The sequence below is a fragment of the Acomys russatus genome, chromosome 19 (genome assembly GCF_903995435.1).
Source record: "Acomys russatus chromosome 19, mAcoRus1.1, whole genome shotgun sequence".
Classification (NCBI taxonomy): Eukaryota; Metazoa; Chordata; class Mammalia; order Rodentia; family Muridae; genus Acomys; species Acomys russatus.
The window spans coordinates 63622559-63638519 of NC_067155.1; the positions used below are offsets into that span (position 1 = coordinate 63622559).

At 51.6% G+C, this 15961-nt stretch overlaps 1 protein-coding gene across 9 annotated transcripts in view; it reads left to right on the forward strand.

The window, feature by feature from the left end:
* Sez6l (seizure related 6 homolog like) overlaps positions 1–15961 on the forward strand; it is a 160551-nt gene that overhangs the window by 129331 nt on the left and 15259 nt on the right. For 5 of the 9 annotated variants that reach the window (XM_051161728.1, XM_051161729.1, XM_051161725.1 and 2 more), the window contains exons 10-12: positions 4019–4215; positions 11154–11348; positions 15139–15330. In XM_051161728.1, the coding sequence (XP_051017685.1) occupies positions 4019–4215; positions 11154–11348; positions 15139–15330 (584 nt within the window). The remainder of the gene's footprint in view (positions 1–4018; positions 4216–11153; positions 11349–15138; positions 15331–15961) is intronic. The other 4 variants (XM_051161730.1, XM_051161731.1, XM_051161732.1 and 1 more) reach the window with 1 other exon arrangement.

Sequence of the window (15961 nt, forward strand, 5' to 3'; positions counted from 1 at the left end):
CGTGCGCTGTCTCTCCCCCCCCCCCCCCCCCCGCCGTGTGTATGTGTGTGTGTGTGTGTGTGTGTGTGTGTGTCTTTATCATAATTTAGAATTAGAATGATACTGGCTTCATAGAAGAAGTTCGAGGGCGTTCATTCTTTCTGCTTCTTTTTCTAAAAACAACTTACGCATTGCTCACAGATCGTCTTTGAATGTGAGGTAAAATTTTGCTGTGGATCCGTCTGAGTCTGGACTTTTTTTTTTCCCCCCTTAGTTAGAATGCTTTTCATGGGTGTTTCACCTCCTCTTTTGTTATGGATGTCAGGCTGTTGACCTCTTCTTGGATTAAGTATGGTAGTTTGGATGAACTTAGAAATTCATCTATTTTTCTTAGATTTTCCTAACTCAATGGAGTACAGACTTTTAATGTATTACCTTATAGTGCGTTAATTTTCTTTGGTGTCTGTTGTAATGTTTACTTGTTCTTTTCTGATTCTGTTAATTTGGGTCCTCTCTTTCTTTCTTTTGACTAGTTGGGTCAAGGGTCTGTCAGCCTTGTCTTCTCAAAGAACCGATTCCTAGATTAGTTGACTCTTTGTACTGTTTTTTTGTTTGTTTCTTCCTTTCTTTTCGAGACAGGGTTTCACTGTGTAGCCCTGGCTGTCCTAGAATCGCTTTGTAGACCAGGATGGCCTTGAACTCACAGCAATCCACCTGCCTCTGCCTCCCAATGCGCCACCACGCCCGGCCTTGTTTGTTTGTTTCTATTTCATTAATTTCTGCTCTGATTTTTATTATTTCCTCCCACCTCCTGAATTTGGGTTTGGTTTGTTCCTGTTTTTTACAGATTCTCAAACTTGATCATTAAATCATTTATTTATTCATGCTCTTTCTGGGTTTTGTTTGTTTGTTTTTTGTTTGTTTGTTTGTTTGTTTGTTTGTTTTTAATGTAAGCACCAGGAGCTAAAAACATCCCTCGTAAGACCCGGGATGTGGCCTCTATTAAAGAACCTCCGTTGCCAGCTGAGCAGAACGTATATTCCTTGGCGTTTCAGGGAAACTTTCTGCAGATAACGGTTAGATCCATATAACAGGGGGATCCGTTTCATTCTGATGTTTCTCTGTGTATGTTTTGTTTGGATGGCTTGTCTATTGGAGCAAGTGGGGTATTAGTTACTGAATTGGAGTTACTCTGTGTCTTTAAGTCCAGTAGTATACTTTTTTATAGAATTGAATACATACATGCTTAGGATTGTAATGTCTTCTTGGTTAATTCCCTTGATACAATGAAGTGTCCTTCTTCATCTCTCCTGATTTGTTTTAGCCTGAATCCTATCTTGTAAGATTTGCTCATTTCCTGGTCCCATTTGCTTGGAGTGCTTTTTTTTCCCCACCCTTTCACCTTTAAGGTGGTTCTACCTTTGAAGCCAAGATGGGCTTCTTGTAGACAAGGGAAGGCGGGTTTGTCTCTCAATGCATCTGGCTAGCCTGTGTCTGTTGATTAGGAAGTTGAAGCCATTAATGTTTGAAGTTACTGTCGAAAGGTATATGCTGCTGTGTATGGGGCCAGAGACAGACAGACAGACCTCTGAGAATTTAAGGCCAGCCTGGGCTACATAGTGAGACCTTGATTGTCTCAAAAAAATAAATAAATAAATTTAAAAAAAAAAAAGAAAGAAGAAAAGGAAGATGAAAGAAGTGTATGCATGCCTTGGTGCTGCCTCTGCATACATGTGTGTGTCTGTGTGTGTGTGTTCTTAGTCCTATTTTGTGTTTCAATAATTATATTTTTTTTTCCTTTCTATAGTGTATTCTCTCTGTGCGGCCCAGAGTATCACTTCCACTGTGCCCTGCAGAGTTGCTTTGGTGGACATGAATTATTTTAGCGTGTTCATATCATATTGGGAAGCATTTTTTTTTGCCCTCTTTCAACTATGTCAGATAGCTTTTCTAGGTGTAGTAGCCTGGCTTGGCCTCTCTGATGCTTCAGAACTCAAAGTGTGCTGTTCCAGGCCACCCTGGCTTTTAATGTTTGCATTGAGAAATCAGCTGTCACTCTGGGTTTCCCGTTATGTGTGACACATGTTCTCTTTGCTCTGTACTTTTAGTATCTAACTATGCTGTGCTCTGGGGAGCTTCTTTTCGGGTTCCCCGCCCGCTTCCCCAGTCTCTGTCTCTGTCTCTGTCTCTGTCTCTGTCTCTGTCTCTCTCTCTCTCTCTCTCTCTCTCTCTCTCTCTCTCTCTCTCTCTCTTGTGCTCTGTGTGTTTCTTGTGACTGTATGGGAGTGTCTGTCTTTTCTTAGCTTCGGGGAAATTTTTCTTCTGTGATCTAATTAAAGGCTTGGCCTATGTCATTGACCTGGATCTCTTCTCCTTCATCTATGCCTATAACTGCAAGATTTTCATCGTCTCTAGAATTTCCTCCATATTTCTCTTTGGTGTTTTAAAAATTGTTAATCTTCTTTGCCTGAGCCATCTAATGTCTCCGCTTTACCTTTGAGTCCTGATGGTCTGTCTTCGGCTTGCTCCTCCGTTCTGCTTACAGAGCTCTCCACCGCGTTTCCTAATTAGGTTGTTGAGTTTTTCAATTACATCTTTACTTCTGCTTGAGCTCTCCCCAATATTTTTCCTTATTCAATTTGAGTTTTATATCCTAAGCCATCTTCGCCGTTGCATTCAGCCGTAGGTTTGTGCTTTCTCAGAGATCACACTCGTTGCTAATCTCTTTAAATTCATTGGGCTGTTTGTGTTTTGTTAAAATTCTTTGGGTATTTTTTAAAAAATGAGTTTCATAATTGTTCTTGTAAATTCTGTGTCCTAAAGTTCATCTAGGCATTTCTTATTGAAGAATGATTCTAAGGTGGGTCTTATCACAAAAACAGAAACCTAAACATACAGGCTTTCTCCAGGCAGTGGCGGCGCACACCTTTAATCCCAGCACTCAGGAGGCAGAGGCAGGTGAATCGCTGTGAGTTCAAGACCAGCCTGGTCTACAAAGTGAGTCCAGGACAGCCAAGGCTACACAGAGAGACCCTGTCTCAAAACAACAACAAAACAACAACAACAAAACAAAAAAACAAAAACAAAACAAAACAAAAAACATACAGACTTTCACGGTTGGTTATATGTCTGACATGAGATTTTATGCAGCTTCTATTGGAGGCGGGAGCTTGATTTTTTATTTATTTTTGGTTAATTCGGGGGTTTTGCCTTTGTTTCCTGTTGTTTCCCAGGCCAGGCTGGTACACAGGATGTGCTACTGGGCCTGAGGTTGGGAAGGACACAGGCTCATGAGGTTGTCCTGCTGCACAGATGTGAGACTGGCTAGGGGTGGTGATTGGGGAGGGGACAGGTGGGCTAGGGTCAGGCAGACCCAGCAGGATAGGCTCTGACCTCCCCTCTGTGTCATTAACCATCCACCCCGGTCCTCGGTGTCAGTGCAAGGCCTTGTCCTGCCTTGAGATCTTTCTGTCACCCCTTGATAAAGGGCAACTGTGACAGGGCACAGCTCCTGTGTAAGGCACGTGCCTCACTGTTGCTCACACAGTAGAAAATTCTGTGGATTTTGAGGGATAATGAGAAACAGTTCACTTTTCTCCTGTGAACTGGCAGGCTGTGGTCAGCAGAGCCTGAAGAAGAGCGTTAATGTCAGGTGACCTCCGCACCTTTCCTCAGCATCTTCTGCACTGAAGAAGAGGGGAAGACCCGTGTCACCCCCCAGCAGGTGGCCCTGTGCCCAGCACAGCACTGCAGCATCCAACAGTGTTGTTAACAGGGCAGGGATGGGTGTGCGTGATCTGGCTGCACAGTGGGACACAGACGGGGAGAGCCATTTCATAAAGGTCTTCCAGAAGCCATGTGTCTGCAGATCTGCCTGTTGGGCAGTGTGTCCTGGTCCCATTTTCTGTCTGGGCCTTCCCAGCCCTGTCTCCTAGCCTGTGGCCCGACATACTGCATGTCTGAAGGAATTCTGTGTGACTTGGCATTTATGCAGACAGGAGCCACCACTGACTCCCTCCTCTTCTCTCTGCCCATCAAGCCTAAACCTGAGCAACAGTGACATCCTGACCATCTATGATGGTGACGAGGTGGTGCCCCATGTCCTGGGTCAGTACTTCGGCAACAGCAGCCCTCAGAAGCTGTACTCCTCCACACCAGACCTCACCATCCAGTTCCACTCGGACCCTGCTGGCCTCATCTTTGGCAAGGGTCAGGGATTTATCATGAACTACATAGGTAAGCGTCTCAACCCGTCAATCTTGTCTGTGTTGGAGGAAAGGCATGCTGGTTTCCTGCAGGCACGTCTGTGTGGATGCTGTGTGGCTGAGTGTCTCAGCACACTGTCATAGTTGTCACATGTGGGTTTGGGTGTGTGTTTGTTTGTTTTGGGGTTTTTGGTGGTTTTTTGTTTGGTTGGTTGGTTTTTCAACACAGGGTTTCTCTGTGTAGCCTTGGCTGCCCTGGACTTGCTTTGTAGACCAGGCTGGCCTCGAACTCACAGCGATCCGCCTGCCTCTGCCTCCCGAGTGCTGGGATTAAAGGCGTGCGCCACCACTGCCCGGCCACATGTGGTTTTAAGAGGATGGGCTCTCTAGTTGTGAGGACTCGTGTGTAAAGTGGAAACGCTAAGGAGGTGACTGTGAGCACTTAGTAAGTGAGACCTCTCAGTAATAAGACACACTGTGTTTTGTTGTTGTCTGCGGTGACTTCACTGTACACACCCACCCACCTCTCCTTGCAACATCTCACACCTCATCTGTTCTCTGTCTCCTCACCTAGAGCCAGTTCTCCCTAAGGACACCCCTTCTGCTGAGTGACTGAGCAGGGCAGCTCTGCCTGGCCTCCTTCGTATGCTGCAGGGCATGGGCATCTTCCTTGACTCTCAGTGTGACTGATGAACTCCTCATAAGACAAAGTAAAAAAGTGACATATGGTCCAGTTCAAGGCCAGCTCACATCTCACTCTCCATCACCACCACCACCACCACCACCACCACCACCACCACCACCACCACCACCACCACCACCACCACCACCACCACCATCCATCACACCAAACCACCATCACCAATCACTCACCACCATCACCACCACATCACCACCATCACCACCACCACCACCTCACCCCCACCACCACAATCACACCACCACCACCATTCACCACCACCATCACCACACTACCACCTCAACACCACCACACCACCACCATCACCTCACAACCACCACCATCATCACACCAACCACCACCATCACCACCACCATCACCCACCATCACCACCACCACCACCATCCACCATCATCACCACCACCTCACCACCACCATCACCACCACCACCCCCACCATCACACCCACCACCACCATCACACCACCACCATCACCACCACCATCACCACCAACCATCCACCACCACACCACCACCAACCAACCACCCATCACACCACCATCATCCACCATCACCATCACCACCACCATCACCACCCACCACACCACCATCACCACCACCATCATCACCACCACCACCACCACCATACCAGCATCACCACCACCATCACCACCACCACACCCATCACCACCATCAACCACCCACCACCATCACCATCAACCACCATCACCATCACCACCACCATCACCACCATCACCACCATCACCACCCACCACCACCACCATCACCACCACCACCACCATACCCCATCACCACCACCACCACACCATCACCACCACCACCACCACCACCACCATCAACCACCACCACCATCACCAACCACCACACCACCACACCACCACCACCACCACCATCACCACCACCACAACCACCACACCACAATCACCATCACACACCACACACCATCACCATCACCACCACACCATCACCACCACCACCACACCACCATCACCACCACCACCACCACCACCAATCATCCACCACCATCACCACCACCACACACCACCATCACCACCACCATCACCACCACCATCACCACCACCACCACCCACCACCACCACCATCACCACCACCATCACCACCACCAGCCCACCACCACCATCACCACCACCACCATCACCACCACCACCACCACACCACCACCACCAACCATCACCAACCATCACCACACACCATCACCACCACCATCCACCACCAACCACCACCACCACACCACCATCATCAACCCCACCACCACACCATCACCACCACCACCACCACCACCATCACCACCACCACCATCACACACCACCACCATCACCACACCACCACCACCAACACCACCAACCACCACCATCCACCACACAACCACCACCACACCATCACCACCAACCATCACCACCGATCAACATCACCACCATCACACCACCACCACCACACCACACCACCACACCACCACCACCATCACCACCACCACCACCACCACCATCATCACCACCACCATCACCACCACCATCACCACCACCACCACCACCATCACCATCATCACCACCACCATCACCACCACCATCACCACCACCACCACCATCACCACCACCACCACCACCACCACCACCCCACCATCACCACCACACACCATCACCACCACACCCACCACCATACCACCACCACCACCATCACACCACCACCACCACCCCACCACCATCACCACCACCATCACCACCACCACCACCACCACCACCATCACAACCACCATCATCACCACCATCACAACCATCACAACCACCACCACCATCACCACCATCACAACCATCACAACCACCACCATCACCACCACCACCACCATCACAACCATCACAACCACCACCACCACCACCATCACCACCACCATCACAACCATCACAACCACCACCACCATCACCACCACCACCACCATCACCATCACAACCATCACAACCATCACAACCACCACCACCATCACCACCACCATCACCATCACAACCATCACAACCACCACCACCACCACCACCATCACCACCACCACCATCACAACCACCCACCACCACCACCACCATCACCACCACCACCACCACCAACCACCACACCACCACCAACCACCACCACCATCACCACCACCACCACCACCACCTCACCACCACCATCACCACCACCATCACCACCACCACCACCATCACCACCATCACCACCACCACCACCATCGCCACCACCACCACCACCACCACCACCACCATCACCACCGTCACCACCACCACCACCTCCACCACCACCACCATCACCACCACCACCACCACCACCATCACAACCGTCACCACCACCACCACCACCACCACCATCATCACCACCACCATCACCACCACCATCATCACCATCACCACCAGCAGCAACAACAACAGAAATGCCCTTTTTCTAGGAAATGGGACAACTTCCTGGTTTTCAGGCAACCTTTTCTTTCCTTGCCTCCACCCACCCATATTTTCTGCCTTCACAGCATGTCTCAGATCCAAGCACATCTCTGCATCCTCCCAGGAACACCCCTTGGCCCGACCCACCACCATCCACAGCAGTCAGAAAAATAGGACACTATAACATTCTACTTACCCTAGCCCGAAGAGACTTGTACAACCAGCAGAGCCTCTGGTCCAACCCTGTCCCATTGTGGCTGGAGCATCCCTGTATCCATAAAGATGGGAAATGTGTGCATCAGGGCAGAGATGAAGAAGAGCACACCAGGTGGTCCCCTTCCCAGCTCTTCTAGTCCCTCGTTCTATGGTGTCCTTGGTAGACCTTGGCAGAGGGCAAGGGATGATTAACACCTGACTTCTCATGTCCAAGATGGTGGGACACCTGCTCATCCTGACCCCTGATGACCAGGGTGGTGGGACACCTGCTCATCCTGACCCCTGATGACCAGGGTGGTGGGACACCTGCTCATCCTGACCCCTGATGACCAGTGTGGTGGGACACCTGCTCATCCTGACCCCTGATGACCAGGGTGGTGGGACACCTTCTCGTCCTGACCCCTGATGACCAGGTGGTGGGACACCTGCTCATCCTGACCCCTGATGACCAGTGTGATGGGACACCTGCTCATCCTGACCCCTGATGACCAGTGTGGTGGGACACCTGCTCATCCTGACTCCTGATGACCAGTGTGGTGGGACACCTGCTCATCCTGACCCCTGATGACCAGGGTGGTGGGACACCTGCATATCTTATAACAAGATTAAGCTGGTAGTTATGGTCTGTGCTGGCCCCTCCAAGCAATTAGCTTGGTGTCTTAATTTTCAGGGTGCAGCATAGAAACAGAAGACTCATCCTGCCAAGGCCCTGATTTCTACCACAGACCCCCTAGGGATGGGTAAAGACTCCACATCTTTAGCCTGGGAAATTCCTGGCCTCCACCTAACACCAACTTTTTTTGTTTGTTTGTTTGTTTTGTTTTTCGAGACAGGGTTTCTCTGTGTAGCCTTTGTCATCCTGGACTCACTTTGTAGACCAGGCTGGCGCGAACTCACAGTGATCCGCCTGCCTCTGCCTCCTGAGTACTGGGATTAAAGGCGTACCCCACCACACCCAGCTCAACACCAACTTTTTGTCTGCTTTTCTCCTCATTTCTAAGTTCACAAGCCATGCCCTCTGACCCCCAGCACTCTAGAAGCCTGGCACATGCTCAGATAAGGCAATTGCTTGTAGCTTCCCAGCTGGTGAGCAGCCTTCACTCTTGTCTGCCTCTTGGGCCCTTTTTTTTTTTTTTTTAACCTTTATTGTGCTGCAAATATCTGGGTGCTCCTGAGTTCTTCTCCCGGGGCACAGATGGATGCTCTGGTGCCCTTTGGAGGGAGGGATTCTGGCGGCTTAGCTCCCATCTGTCTCCAGAGAGTCTCTTCTCCCAGTACAGTATGAGACGCATTCAGTATATGTTAAACAAATGTTAGTAACTTGGCTATGCAGCATAGACTTATTCCCCGAGATTGGAAGGTGGTTATCATGGTGGAGAAATTAAGCCACAAGAATAGAACAACAGAATATGACAAGGGGAATAAAAGTTGTTAAAGATCAATGCTTGGTGAAGGGCGTTGTGCGGACATAAGAGAACAAACCCGATCTGAAGATGTAGCAATTGAACAATGTCCTGTTGCAGCCTTAAGATTTGGAACATGGTTGAGGAGCCTGGTAAAACAACCACTTCATTTACTAAGGTAATTCAAGGCCCTGGAGAAGCCTTCAGAATTCTTACAGAGATTGGGTTCAGCTCTAGATAGAGGCATAAAAGACGCTGTCACCAGACAGGCATTGACACTGATCATGGCGTGTGAGAAGGCAAATACTGAATGTAAGAGAGCAATTAGACCATTAAAAGCATGAGGAGCCCCATTAGACGAGTGGGCAAGAGAGACAGGTAATGTTAGCTCTCAGGGGCATCAGAGCAACATCGTAGGACAAGCTATAGCTCGGGGTCTCAGATATCAAAATACCCGGTGCTTTAATTGTGGTAAAATTGGCCATTTACAAAGAAAGTGTAAGGTTAAAAGGTCCAGACCTCAAAATACAGGTGCACTCACTTTGGAGTAAATGGTACACATAGAAAAATACAAGGAGCTTCTGGCCGAATGGTAACGATGTGCCAAGACTTCCAGGGTGTTGTAGCTGCTGTGGAAAGGGAAAACCTTGGTCTATGGATTGTCAATCCAAGGGAGACATACGAGATGATCTCTTGCCAAGAGTGGTCCATTACTGAGGCCCCACTTTGGGCGCCACCTGTCAGCTTCGCCTTTTCCAAACCTACTTTATTTGGGTTCTTTAAATGCGTATACCTCCCTCCCAACCCACCTACCCTAGATAAAGGAGGTTTATGGGAACAGGAGAAGTAGACCTTGTTGGATTCAGTTCCTGGGAGCGATTCCCCTGGCGTAGTCAGCAGGATTTCAGCAGACCAGCAACTCCACCAAAGTTGCTGCTGGAACCTGGAACAGCAGCCAGAACCTGGAGCCTCAAAGCTTTCTCAGGAGCAGTTCTCTCTTGGAGCATCTTGAAGTGCAGCAATGAACAGCCAAACAATACCAAGACCCAAAGGCCCTAACACACACACACACACACACACACACACACACACACACACACATACATACACACACATATATATGTATGCATATATACTCCTCTCAGAGTCTGTACTAAGATGTTTTTCAGCTGGCAAAAACCAAGCCCCACATGAGGTGATTTGAACTCCAAGTGGATAAACATCACCTGCTCTCTCACAAGTCTGTTCCTCAACCCACACTTGGGATCAAAACAAAAACATGTTTATGTCCACTACAAGCCACAGCTACCCAGGTAGAGAAAGGTGCCAACTAAGTAAACTCTGAGTGTGACTCCTGCCACAGAGGGGACCTAGTTCTCCCCAAGGGTGTGGCATGGCAGCTCCCACTGAGGGTCAAGACAAGCAAATCTTTCTGTTTGAAGGCATTTGGACACAGAAAGGCCACAGCACCCACTGATCTCTTCCAGCAATGTGTGGCTGAGTCTCAAATCCAGGGCTTGGCTGATTTATCAAATACCTAAAGGTAGAAGCCCCTGATTCCCTCCAGACAACTCTAGAAGCAAGTTCCCTGTCTTCTTCCTGTAGATAGCTGGGAGAGGTCCTTTCTCCACATAACCTGCACTGAAATCCTAGGGAGAGCCCCTGCTAGCTGCTCAGGGTGGCTTTCCTCAGGCAGTCAAGGACACCAATGTCCCTAGAAGTGTACAAACTGGCTTCAGATCAGCTCACCATGTATTCTGACACAAGGATAATAAGAGTAGGGCTTGGGGGCTGGAGAGATGGCTCAGTGGTTAAGAGCACTGCTTGCTCCTCCAGAGGTCCTGAGTTCAATTCCCAGCTACCACATGGTGGCTCACAACCATCTATGATGAGATCTGGTGCCCTCTTCTGGCCTGCAGGTGTACATGCAGGTAGAACACTGTATACATAATAAATCTTTTTTTAATGTGAGGTTTGGATTATCACCTCAGTGACAGGGTTTTGTAGGAACGAGAGGACCCACACACACAAATGGACAGCTTAGCAATGCCTTTGGGTGTCCCCAGATTGTGGCAAATGTCCTCAAGCAACGTGCAGTGGTGGCTTTCACTTGTGGTGAGTGAATCCCCCACAGGCTCAGGAAGCAGCCACAGTGGGCACAACTCTTAAACTGCTTTTCCCCAACCTAAGGAGGATGTCTTTCTTTTAAAGAGGTGTCACGGAACGACTCCTGCTCAGACTTGCCTGAAATCCAGAATGGCTGGAAAACCACTTCCCACACGGAACTTGTCAGGGGAGCCCGGATCACGTACCAGTGCGACCCTGGCTACGACATCGTGGGGAGTGACACTCTCACCTGCCAATGGGACCTGAGTTGGAGCAGTGACCCCCCATTTTGTGAAAAAAGTAAGAGTCATATTTTTTTTTCCTCCCTAAGTCACTGGGTGGAAAGTCCTTCCCGCAGGCACATGCCTCGTGGAAGCAGCCTGCTTGCTTAAGGTTGTCTAAGGCTGGCTTCCTTTCTTGGATAGTTTTATTGGCACTTTAGGTTCTGGTATGCAAATAAATAAAGCACAGTGGGTGGAAGGTGGCAGGGAAAGGTGGGGACTGTAGCAAATGAGAGTGTGTCTGCCCTGAGTGGGAGTGATAGTGACTTTTAAAGTGCCCATCGAGTCAAGGGAAGCAAGTCACATCCATCCTGCTTTAGTCTTCCCTCCGTGGGCAGCTAGCCTCCCTGCTGACTCCCAGGTGCTGCCCTCAGGAGTCCATGGCCAGGCGTGAGTAGCAGCTGTGCTCCCTGTCCTGAAAGGGGGGTAGGAAAGGAGGTGTGCCAGCTCCTTGCTGATGTCCACAGCAAGGGAAGGAGCTGGGCTTGCACGTGGCCTTTTCTCCTGGCATCAAACTCCGACCCCAGCCCCATTGCAGGGACCTCTAGGTGACAGTTTGATATTCCAGTTTCACAAGATCAGAATCAGAACAGCTCATAGCAAGGTTTGTAACAAGCATTGGCAGAGGATGAGGGTGATGAGGAAGGGACAGGGCAGGGACTGGGCCACCTAAGGGGAACACAGCAGCCAGGCAACACCGGAAAGCCTACTAAAGAGCCACGGTCAGTCACATGCACATGTGTGACACCTGCCGCACCTGACACACTCAGAGGAGCATGGGTAGGCAGGTAGCAAGTAGGTGGATGGGTGGATGGACAGGTGGGTGGACAGGTGGAGGGACAGGCGGGTGGACAGGTAGATGGACAGGTGGATGGACAGGCAGGTGGACAGGTGGGTGGACAGGTGGATGGACAGGCAGGTGGACAGGTGGATGGACAGGTGGGTGGACAGGCGGGTGGACAGGTGGGTGGACAGGTGGATGGACAGGTGGGTGGACAGGTGGGTGGACAGGTGGGTGGACAGGTGGGTGGACAGGTGGGTGGACAGGTGGATGGACAGGCGGGTGGACAGGTGGATGGACAGGCGGGTGGACAGGTGGGTGGACAGGCGGGTGGACAGGTGGATGGACAGGTGGATGGACAGGCGGGTGGACAGGTGGATGGACAGGCGGGTGGACAGGTGGATGGACAGGCGGGTGGACAGGTGGATGGACAGGTTTATAGATACAGATGGCCCCGGCAGTGCATGGACGGAATACTGACGTTTTCTATGTAGGTATTTCTCTGTATCTCTCCATGTATAGATGTCTGCTTATATCTCTCTAGATAGGTATGTATGGATTCCTAGACATAGGTGTTTATGTAGATAAGATGGAGTTACAGATCATGTGTTTAATATACATAATATATCTGGTAACTAATGTATAACTATATGTGCACTCTGTGTGGCATACAACTCTCTCTGTATCTACATAAAGCTATATCTGGATGGACGGATATACAGACAGCTGGGACACATGGACAGAGGACTGATGAATGAGGGGACAGACAGTCAGACAGATGGCTTTTGGGTGAAACAGCTGCAGATGGGTGTTCTACATGTGCATAGATGTCCGTGCGTGGCGCTGACTGAGCTTGGTGCCCATCCTTTACATCACCCAGGTGTTCAGCTCCTTCCTTCTTAATTAGTTTACTGTTTCCCTTTTATCTGTATCGATTTTTTAATTAAAGTGCAATCGATGCTTGTTTTCTGGTGTCAGGCATCACAGAGAGGACAGGGGCAGCCCTCACGTTGTCCTTCCCGCTCTGCCTATCGCTCAGGATTTCATGGACTGTATGCTCAAACTGAGCCCTCTCCTCCCCACTGTGCTTCCGCCATGCTGCCCACCATGCTCACCCTCCTCATAGTGCTCCTCACCCATGCTCACCCTCCTCGAAGTGCTCCCCACCATGCTCACCTTCCTCATAGTGCTCCCTACCATGCTCACCCTCCTCACAGGGCTCCTCACCCATGCTCACCCTCCTCACACTGCTCCCACCATACTCACCCTCCTCACACTGCTCCCACCATACTCACCCTCCTCATAGTGCTCCCCACTCATACTCACCCTCCTCAGAGGGCTCCCCACCATACTCACCCTCCTCACAGGGCTCCTCACCCATGCTCACCCTTCTCATAGTGCTCCCCACCATGCTAACCCTCCTCACACTGCTCCCCACCATGCTTACCCTCCTCACACTGCTCCCACCATACTCACCCTCCTCACAGGGCTCCCCACCATGCTCACCCTCCTCACAGTGCTCCTCACCCATGCTCACCCTCCTCAAAGTACTCCCCACCATGCTCACCCTCCTCCTCACAATGCTCCCACCATACTCACCCTCCTCACACTGCTCCCCACCCATGCTCCCCCTCCTCACACTGCTCCCCACCCATGCTCCCCCTCCTCACACTGCTCCCCACCCATGCTCCCCCTCCTCACACTGCTCCCCACCCATGCTCCCCCTCCTCACACTGCTCCCCACCCATGCTCCCCCTCCTCACACTGCTCCCCACCCATGCTCCCCTCCTCACACTGCTCCCCACCCATGCTCCCCCTCCTCACACTGCTCCCCACCCATGCTCCCCCTCCTCACACTGCTCCCCACCCATGCTCCCCCTTCTCACACTGCTCCCCACCCATGCTCCCCCTCCTCACACTGCTCCCCACCCATGCTCCCCCTCCTCACACTGCTCCCCACCATGCTTACCCTCCTCACACTGCTCCCCACTCATGCTCACCCTCCTCACAGTGCTCCTCACCCATGCTCCCCCTCCTTACACTGCTCCCCACCATGTTCACCCTCCTCACAGGGCTCCTCAGCCGTGCTCACCCTCCTCACAGGGCTCCTCACCCATGCTCACTCTCCTCACAGGGCTCTTCACCCATGCTCACCCTCCTCACAGGGCTCCTCACCCATGCTCACCCTCCTCACAGGGCTCTCCACCATGCTTACCCTCCTCACGATGCTCCCCACCATGCTCACCCTCCTCACAGGGCTCCCTCCCATGCTCACCCTCCTCACACTGCTCCCCACCCATGCTCACCCTCCTCACAGTGCTCCCCACCCATGCTCACCCTCCTCACACTGCTCCCTGCCAATGCTCACCCTCCTCATAGTGCTCCCCACCATGCTCACCCTCCTCACAGTACTCCCCACCATGTTCACCTTCCTCACAATGCTCCCCACCATGCTCACCCTCCTCACAGGGCTCCCACCATACTCACCATCCTCACACTGCTCCCACCATACTCACCATCCTCACAGGGCTCCCCACCCATGCTCACCCTCCTCACACTGCTCCCACCATACTCACCATCCTCACAGGGCTCCCCACCCATGCTCACCCTCCTCACACTGCTCCCACCATACTCACCCTCCTCAGAGTGCTCCCCACCCATGCTCACCCTCCTCACAGGGCTCCCCACCATGCTCACCCTCCTCACACTGCTCCCCACCCATGCTCACCCTCCTCACCGGGCTCCCCACCATGCTCACCCTCCTTACTGTGCTCCCCGCCAATGCTCACCCTCCTCAGTGATGATTTATATCTTAGCTGTAGGTTCTGAGCTTGATGGAAAATCTTGAGGCACACTCAGGACTAAGCTTCAGGTCTCTTCCCACCTGGCCTACTCTCCAGCCCCCGCTGTAAATCTGTGTGTTGTGTGCCCAAAGGGCAATAGGTGACTTGTGGCGCTTTCCTGCCCCTCCTGTAAGTCCTGGTGGCCTGTGAAGTCACCGTGTGTCCCTGCGCTCTTCCCTGCACAGTCATGTACTGCACTGACCCCGGGGAGGTGGAGCACTCCACCCGCCTCATCTCAGACCCCGTGCTGCTGGTGGGCACCACCATCCAGTACACGTGCAGCCCTGGGTTTGTGCTGGAAGGAAGCTCACTTCTCACCTGCTACAGCCGAGAGACGGGGACCCCGATCTGGACATCTCGCCTGCCCCACTGTGTCTGTGAGTACAGGGGTTGGAGATCACTGCTTCCTGCTACAGAGGCGCACGGCCTGGGGGAGGCACTGGATCCATGCTTGCTCGACTTGGTACCGCCACACACCATGACAGCTGGTGCTAACAGGCACTTATGCAAAGGCCTCAGGAGAACGTGGCTGTCCTCTGCCGGGCTTCCCTCAGTTTTGTTTGTTTGTTTGTTGTTTTTTGGTTTTGTTTTGTTTTGCTGTTTTGGTCTTCCTGTTAAGAAAAGGATGCTGCAGCTGGGGAGATGGCTCCGTGCATGAAACACTTGCCATGCAAACCTGAGGGCCAGAGTTTGAATCCCAGCACCCACATAAGTGACAGCAGATCCCAGGCTAAGCTTCGAGCTAGATTTAGTGGAACAGAACTCTGGGTTCAGAGAGAGACACCACCTCAGGAAAGTGGTAGAGGAAGACACCTAGTGTCAACATCAACCTCTGGCCTCTGCACGTGTGCCCACACGCGTGCATATGCAGTCACACACGTGTGCACCCATACGACGCCAACACACACATGCTTGCACGACACACGTAGTAAAGGGAGAGAGGAGTGAGGAGGAGAGGAATCCAAAATCAGGTGTGGTGCCCGCATGTAGGGAGGCTGTGGCGGGAGG